Source organism: Procambarus clarkii, chromosome 79 (assembly GCF_040958095.1).
Source record: "Procambarus clarkii isolate CNS0578487 chromosome 79, FALCON_Pclarkii_2.0, whole genome shotgun sequence".
NCBI classification, from domain to species: Eukaryota; Metazoa; Arthropoda; class Malacostraca; order Decapoda; family Cambaridae; genus Procambarus; species Procambarus clarkii.
This window is the reverse complement of record NC_091228.1, coordinates 1,919,277-1,928,410: the sequence shown is the minus strand read 5'-3', so window position 1 is coordinate 1,928,410 and position 9,134 is coordinate 1,919,277. Positions and strand designations below refer to the sequence as shown.

The 9,134-nt window shown below is 34.7% G+C and overlaps 3 protein-coding genes across 9 annotated transcripts in view; 2 read left to right on the top strand and 1 right to left on the bottom strand.

The window, feature by feature from the left end:
* Positions 1–9,134, top strand: part of Cen (cerebellar degeneration-related protein 2-like) — a 621,507-nt gene that overhangs the window by 423,491 nt on the left and 188,882 nt on the right. The window lies entirely within an intron of this gene.
* On the bottom strand, positions 2,617–4,918 carry LOC138357554 (baculoviral IAP repeat-containing protein 8-like). The gene is made up of 3 exons (XM_069314442.1): positions 3,881–4,918; positions 3,588–3,752; positions 2,617–3,476 (listed from the first exon to the last, which is right to left on the bottom strand). The coding sequence occupies exons 1-3, from the start codon at positions 4,245–4,247 to the stop codon at positions 2,791–2,793; spliced, it is 1,218 nt and encodes a 405-aa protein (XP_069170543.1). The 5' UTR covers positions 4,248–4,918; the 3' UTR covers positions 2,617–2,790.
* Positions 5,889–9,077, top strand: LOC138357553 (uncharacterized). The gene is made up of 2 exons (XM_069314441.1): positions 5,889–7,461; positions 7,610–9,077. Exons 1-2 carry the CDS (start codon positions 7,446–7,448, stop codon positions 8,860–8,862), a joined length of 1,269 nt encoding a protein of 422 aa, XP_069170542.1. The 5' UTR covers positions 5,889–7,445; the 3' UTR covers positions 8,863–9,077.

Here is a 9,134-nt window from a genome sequence, read left to right as displayed (position 1 = left end):
TTTAGAAGTTGTTAAAGTTCTTATAATGAAAATAATTTCCGAGACTTAGAAGTTTGTTTAAGTCTTATGATGAAAATAATTTCCGAGACATAGAAGTTTGTTAAGGCCTTATGGGAGAAATTCAAATAACGTGTGTAGCACTTTAGGGCTTCCAGGAGAACTCTACGGACATATTTTACATGTTTTCAACTTACAAAATCGTCTATGTAAGCCTTAGTTATTCATATAAATTTAGAAAATCGCCTGTGTAAGTCATGGTTTTCAAGTCTCGTACATCACACCCCCCTCCCTCCCCCCCTTACCTCGCAATCTGTCGCCTCACCTGTGTTTACTTTAGACGTCAGCCAGCCAGTCGGCTCTTAATCTTATCTTATCTTATCCATAATATCTGGACCGTCCCTCCTCTCTCTCTCTCTCTCTCTCCTTTCATTCAGTTCAACTATTTTCCAACATCGTATGTTTGCTCCTTTTCATTAAGCAAGTCAGTATGTTTGCTCCTTTTCATTAAGCAAGTCAGTTTTACACAAATAAATCATGTTAGTAAGCAAGTTCTAGCTCACGTTCCCCACCTTAGTCCCCTGTCGTATAAAGAATACTATCATTCCAATCCCTCTAAAATTTAAAAATAATCATATTTCAAATGTAGTTCAATACAGTAATTAGTTACCAAGCTCCAGCTCTTGTCCTCCGCCTTAGCTCTCTCTCGTATCTTCGTTAGTATCAGTCCAATTTCCCTGAAATTTCTACCCTCTGTATTTCAGACATAGTTTAGTAAATGCAAACAATTATCAAACTCTAGCTCTTGTCCCCAGCTTAGTTCATTTGTACAAAATCATTAGTAACAGTCCAATTTCCCTTAAATTGTTACCCTCTGTATTTCAGACACCGTAAATAAAATCAAAATAGTTATCGAGCTCCAGCTCTCGTCCCCGCCTTAATTCTCTTTCGTATCTTTGTAAATAACCCATCAATTTCCCTAAAATTAAAAGCAGACATACTTCAAAGTTAGTAAATAAGATCAAGTCAGTTACTGAGCTCCAGCTCTCGTCCCCGCCTTAGTTCTCTTTCATATCTTCGTTAGTATCAGTCCAATTTCCCTGAAATTTTTACCCTCTGTATTTCAGACATAGTAAATATGAAGTAAACAATTATAAAACTCTAGCTCTTGTCCTCTGTCCAAGCTCACTTTTGTAAAATCATTACTCTCAGTCCAAATCACCCAACTACATTTTCAGACATAGTAAATAAAAAACCAGTTCAGTTATTAAGTTTCAACTCTTGTGCCCCAGCTTAGTTCATTTGTACAAGTTCTTTATTTTCCAACTAAATCACCCTGAGATTTAAGATCACCGTATTTTCTAACGTAGTAAAATTAATCTGGACATTAGCCTTAGATCATCAGACATAAATATATTCGATCAAGTCCGTCTCCAGCGTATCTCTTATCCGAGTATACACATAACCCCAACCTGTTTAATTATCTTTCACCCCCTCCCACCTTCCTCCATCTCATCCAAGTCTCGTAAATTTAAAATGTAGCTGTTAATTTGCGTTCTTTCCCCGTTCATAGCATATTCTCTGTAAGTTCAGATCTGTACTTAGTCTTACATATTCTCTACTTCTTTCCAATTTTATACAAGACTTAAACAACTATTACCGTCTCCTCTATCTTATTTAAACATGAGTCATATGTAAATATACCCCGACTCTTTCCATCCAATACAAGTCCTAGCTTGTTCACCGCCCAACTCACTACGCTATTTCTACTCTACATGTTATAGCATGTTTTCCGCTCATCTTGGTACCAACCCTTACAATCTCTCTCTCATTCCTTTTACATGTCTCAGCATGTCTCAGCATGTTCGCCTCGCATCTTACTACGCTGTCTACTTTACATGTTGTAGCGTGTATTACTGTGTCCCATATCTTATTTAAACATGAGTCATATGTAAATATACCCGACTCCTTCCATCCATTACAAGTCCTAGCTTGTTCACCGCCCAACTCTCTACACTGTCTACTTTACATGTTGTAGCATGTTTTCCGCACATCTTGATACCATCCCTTACAATCTCTCAATCCTTTACACATCCCAACTTTCAACCCTTTCTTACAATTTTCCTCCATCCCTCCGCTACATGTTCTTACCCGTTCATTACAGTCCACTACTTATTCTCTAATCATCTCTGTACTAATTCTCAAAACTAGTTGGTTCTGTCATTTTAGTAAGTAAGTAAGTAGATCATCGTTATTAACAACGACAACAACAACAACAACAGTAACATTACTAATTCACAGTAAGTTACTACTGAGCATTTGGTAGTTATCCATTTTCAAATAATGTCAATATAAATCATTCTAAGACATCTTCGTACAATTAAAGATACTTGCCCGTGCACTAAGTCATTACTTACAGTAGCATCTTAAGGCATTGTTTTCGTAACTCAGTTTTATTAAACATACACCTTCATTAGTCAAAGGAAAACTTTTCAAGTCATTGTATTCAATATTTCCGTTAAACTTACTACATCATGTCATTATTCGGTTTCATAATTAAGTACTTGTTTCAGTCCTCCAATGTAATAAGCAAATTATTCTATTAAGGATAAAGAAATCTTATTTAGAAGAGGCATTAAGTTTATTACAACATTTAACGCATACAAGTGTTCTTAGTAGTTATACAGGTATTCAAGAAATCATAAGTGTTCTTAGTAGTTATACAAGTGTTCAAGAAAATCATATACAAGTGTTCTTAGTAGTTATACAAGTGTTCAAGAAAATCATAAGTGTTCAAGAAGCAATTGGATTTATTATATATAAAATATTTCCTCTACAAATTGGACAGCATTTCAGAGCTAAAAGACAACCACTGCATGTCACCATATGTTTACATGGTAGTATTACAATATTTATATTTTTATCCATACAAACTCTGCATAAAATATCTTCTTCCCAAGATTGTTCTATACAGTCCTTGTTTTCATCAGTGTTAGTACAAGTCTCCGGTAAAGTTTTCAATCCCAGATCTTCAAGCGTAGCTTCTTGTTCCTTTTTATCATCAACTGCTTCATAAATTAAGTCCCGTACCCGTAAATAAATATCTGTTCCCTCTTGCATATACCTCAACACGATTTCTAGACATCTACTTTGTATAATAAAAGGCAACAAATCTCTGGATTCCTTAAGGTACTCACTTAAAGCATATCTTATACTCTCCACAGGTATTAATTTTTTATGAATCAGATGTTTGAACTTATCCATACCCTCCATTAAGATATTAATTAAATCATTGTCTATAGGTTTTATAGGTAATGGTATTGTCAATCTAGCATTCTTAACAAATTCCTTGCCCCTTGCAAGAATAATGTAAGCACATTCTGGACTACATCTCGCATGTAACGTCCAAGGATCATCTTCTGGTCTCCAATTTCGTATTCCACAGGCGCAGTGATAGCAGCAGACGTGGTCACTTATACCTGAAAACCATAAAACAATCCAGCATTATCTCGTTACTATCTTTTAACTATTATTCATTATTTCTTTACTTATAACTCTATTAAGTTTAAAATAGTTAAAACACTTCATACCACAGTAAAAAAAACCAGCTTCTGCCAGCTCATGAGAAGTTTGCTTGACGCTTCCAGGCCATGTCATATCAAATGTCTCTAGGCGAGATTTATAAGTTACCAATCCTGGATTCAGCGATTTCCTAAATTTGATCAATCCCAGATCTTCCTTAGGAGGAGCACCACCTAAAAAAATATAACGTAGTTACGTAAATTATTCTTTAGAAGAATAAGAAGTATCTATTTAAGCAATCAAGTTTTGTACAGAGTATATAAGACTGGTATAAGAATACATCATAAGAATATATACTTACTACTACCACTTATTTTCTTATTTCCCAGTTCTATTTTATGGGAAACAAATTCCAGTCCATATTTGAAAGCTATCTCAGACACCTCTAAAGAAACATTGTCACTCCTCTCGCCTCTAATAAAGGCACAGTCTTGATTAATGATCTTATGACGTCTTCTGGGGGTATCACCAACAATCCATGCACCTACTATACAATAACAAAATGCACACAAACAGTAATCACTATTGCGAAGGTAATAGAACCCATCTTCAACTAAGTCAATAGGGTTTAACCACTTAATGGGCCAATCCACAAATGTTTGTAGTCTAACTCCTGCACATTTAAGGCTTTCTATACTGTAAAACTTCCTGGCACACAAAGGATCCATCGTGTGAGGGCAGCACTAGCTATTAGAGTAGGATAAGCAAGTATATATATCCCTAAAATAAGTATCGTACATCGCTACATATTTAACAGTTTCCTCATTTATAATAGACAGTAATCTCCTCTAAATACTTCTCTATTTAAAAATCCTTAAAGTTTCATAATTAAATGAAGCTCTTATATAAATACTTAGTAAACTACTTTCATTATTTATTAGACTTATTAGAAAAATACATCACTTTGGCAATCTCGCTAAAAGTATACTGTTACGTCATTATTCGTAGCTGCCGTACATAATGATAGATATATATATATAATTTAGTAGTAAATTCTTATTTAATCTAATTAAAATATATGCTTAAAGCATCTATATCCTAAAATGAAATATACTATTAGTTATAATGTAATATATAATATCACTCTAAGGTAACAAAAATCCTTATTAATATATTCAAATAAGTGGTAACTTTTACATTTCCCCCAATATAAGAGCGCGGACCTCGCATTAGGGATATTATTACGACTATCTGGTTCGTATCTACTACCTTACGAGGAAGAAAATTCACCATGGATACTGTTCTGACAACTTGTCAGGGTTATTTAACCGACGATTCATTTTGTAATAATGAAACCTGTATTGTGTACGGAGTGAACTGTATATCCTGTGTTCCCAGAGGAATGGCTCTAGACTTAGCCAAGAAATATTCTCATGCTGATGCTTATAATGTTCGCCGACCCTTGTACAGTCTTAAGAGATGTATCCCTGAAGATCGTCCAGTACCAGGAACAATTCATATCTCTAAAGGAGAAAATCTTCCGTATATTGTTGCTATAGCCACACAATACGGTATTGGATTACCTATAGAAAGTAATAACATTGCTCAGGGAATTATAGAAAACTCAAAAGACAGAAACATGCTCTCTGGATTAAACGAAGATACATCCATTAATCGTCTCGTCTACTTCAAGAATGGTATGAAAGATTTATTTAACTTTATCAAGGGCTCTCCTCAAATTATGAGAGTTATAATACCAACAGGAATTGGGATTACATGTGTTCGAAGAGATAAAGTTTGGGAAAATACTTATCTTCCTGTTATTGAAGATATGTATAAACAGTTAAAACCCTACGGAGTGGAAGTTAAATTACTGTTTAACGAGGAGATTATGCAGAGGAAGAGCAAGTAACACTTGGCAACCTTTTGTGTGCGCAGTGTTTCTACGCGCAGCCTAAAGATGTATATATGCTTCCCCCGGAGTGATCTCTTACGGTGTCCTCCTCTTCTTGGATGTCAGAATCTACTTCAAGCTTGGATATTCAAGGCTATGGAGATCAAGACTATTATTGGAGACTTTGCCTCCCTGCCCGTCTACAATAATCACGACTGTTTATTGTACGATCTTGATGCTACGAGTGTACAAATGTGTAAAATTGTGCAAGGATTGTGGGATCGTTACCCATATGCGAGATTACATCGTGAAAACTTTCCTTACAAAAACAGGGCTGTTGTATCTTATCGCAGTAACCCTGGCAGTATACATATTGGAGAACCACCTGAATTTAACAACAGGATGGATGAAGATCCCCATCTACCCCTTATTATTGGTTTAGTGACTCAGTTTGCTAGTAGACCTGCAACTTTACCAGCATATGAAAATCCTCCGTGTGAAGTACGAAGTTTAGATGAACATTTTTACGATGGACTTGAAAAAGATACAGAATATCAGAGATGGCGCTGGTTTGAAAATGCTCTGAAGGAAGCCCTTGTTTTCATTCTTAAAAGATGTGTTAAGAGAATTATTATTCCATATGGGTTTGGCATGTCAAGTTATTTGGACAACTGCGCAGTATGGGAAAGTAAATATTTGCCTATACTTGAGAAAATAGGACAAAAACTACGAAAACGAGGTATTGTACTCTTCATAGTACGTCCCGAAAACATCGTTCCTCCTCAGTCATCCACCCACGGCATCTTTGAAAATAAGATTCCATACATTGCTGTTCTTCAAAATGGATCCACAACTAATGCTACTGATGCTGCTAGGACACCTGAAGATGATGCTACGCCTGCTACCGCTGATGCTAGTTCACCTTCTATCAACACTAAGTTGTCTGATACAATTAATTCAACACCTGTTAATGTTACTACGTCTGTTGATACTAATGTTACAATGTGTGTTAGTAGTAGTTTTACAAATTTAGAAGAGAAGATGGATTGGGAATAATAATGTCTGTAAATAATTTATACTTTGTACATTTTTACAAATTAAATACATTGTACATTTTTACACATTAAATAACAAAATAGAAACTCGTGTGTTTATTTTCTCCCTTTTTAATGTCTAAATGTCAACTCTACTTTTCTGAGTATATAGGAAGAGGTACGAAACTTTTTCTGTCTTACTTCAAGATGGATTGTTCTATGTACATGCAAGTGAAGCTTAAGCGTTTGAATAAGTGTATTATAGATGCTGATTTTACTAGTGATGAAATTCTAAAACCTGGAGACTGTCTTGTCTACGATTCTCATAATTTATCTGGTGGATTTGCACAACTGTTATGGGAAAAATATCCTTACAGTAAAGTTTCCGAGTGTGAAGTGGTACAGAATAATATAACTCCTGGTGGTATAGTACTTGCTTTATCTCCAGAACCAGAAATAAAACCTCATATTATAGGACTTCAATACAGTAGCTCTAATGAAGATCTAGGATTACAGAAAGATATTATTAAACGTTGGAGTTTTAAATCTGCAATAAGGCAAATTTGTTGTCAGGCAAGAAATAATAATTTAATCCAGCGTATAATTATTCCATATGGTATTGGGTTTAATGACGGAATAGGATGGAGTAAAGAAGAACAAGAAGAATGGGAGACACACTATTTTCCAGGACTAGCCCATTTAGCTTATGTTTTAAAGAATAATAAAAAAGAATTATTAATGGTTCGTATACCTCTTGGAGAAGATGTTACGGGGACTGGGAGAGAGAAGAAACAAGTAGAGGGTAGATCTAATAAACGGAAGAGAATGTCGTAGTTAAAACTAGTAGATCTGAAATAATACATATAACTAATTTGGAAACTACAGCTAAGAGAGAGGGGGCGGAGCGTAACAATCTCCGATGTGATAAGCTAGGTCGGGATATATCTTGACATAAACTCCCCATCTCGGTCCAGCAGTGAGAAGACATACTCGGATCGATGGCTGCTGTATACAGTAAGTGATTATTGTATGATGTACTTACAGTACTCGTTATATTTGTTGTGATATAATTTTTGCTTATTATTGAATATCTTTTAGTTTTGAAATATTATGATTATTTAATAGTCCCTGTGTTAAATATTGTATTTTTCTTTGTTTAAAGATCTACCCCATGTGATGGATGTGAAGAGTCTACCAGGGTTTGGAAGCATGCCTGATCTTGTGTCAGAAACTATATGGCAAAGTCCAGCTTCGACTGTTTTGTGGAAGAATATGCCCCTGGCTGAAAAACGGACTTATAAAGTGATGACACATACTGATAAATGTACGCATGAGAACATTGTTCCAGCTCTAGCAAAGTTTATTAGCAAAAGTGAAAATGTTTTAATGATACTGATCGGTCATGATTTTATAAAGTTGAAAGAAGAACTTCCAATGATAAAATGCGACATAGTCTTATTTAGCTTAAAAGAGAGTGTTACAGATGTACTCAAGAAACATGAGAATTGTCAAGTGTTGTTGCTGACGAAAACTCCTAGTAAGGCCGAGATGAAGAAAATTTCTTTGTTATTTAAAGGCGATAAAATAATTTGCACTTTTAGACCTAAACCCCGTTTTAAATACATATTTCCAGAATTTGAAGAAGTGCCTATAGGATGTAACTTAAAGGATAAATTTTTTATAAGAAAATTTGTGGATGAAATTGGTTCTCCAAATGCTGCAAACTGGTTTATTAATAAGTTGAGTTCTGAAGAACGAGAAGTGTATACTATAATGAGCCAGGATGAACTGCAACAGCAGGTAAATAGTAAGACTGTGAAAGAGCTTAGTATTATTCACCCTAAAACAGAAGAAGATGAACATTGGAGTTTAATTGATCATATGGAGGAGAGCTTTCCATCTTTTCCGTTAAATTTAATAAAGATGAGACCAGAAATAGGATATCATACCCCCCAAAAGATAGAAATAGAGGCAGTGATGAGATTTATAGGACAGGATCCTGTACTTGGTGTTTTCTCTGGTATGGCCTTTATTGAAAATCTTATTAGGATAAGACATACTAATGTGGTACGAGCTACAGATAATTACTCGAATATGGGTGAGAGTAAGTGGATGGAGGTTGAACAAATGGATGCTGTAGAAGCAGTTAGGACTTATTGTAATGACAGAGAAGTACTTCTAATGTCCTGGCCTGAATTGATTCGTGATGATAATGTTTATAGCGATGCTTTCTATGTTTTAAAGGAATTTAAGGGACAAAAACTAATCTATTTTGGAGAAGGGGAAGGGGGATGCTGTGCACGTGATGGATTTTTTAACTTGCTGGATAGTGAGTTTCATTGTGTGAAATCAAATACATGTTTTACTTATAATTCTTTTATAAATTCAAATGTTTATTTCTATATAAGACTATAGTGTTTATGATTTCTTGAACACTTGTATATGTTTTTCTTGAACACTTGTATAACTACTAAGAATAACTGTATATAATTGCTTCTTGAACACTTATGATTTCTTGAACACTTGTATAACTACTAAGAACACTTATGATTTCTTGAATACCTGTATAACTACTAAGAACACTTGTATGCGTTAAATGTTGTAATAAACTTAATGCCTCTTCTAAATAAGATTTCTTTATCCTTAATAGAATAATTTGCTTATTACATTGGAGGACTGAAACAAGT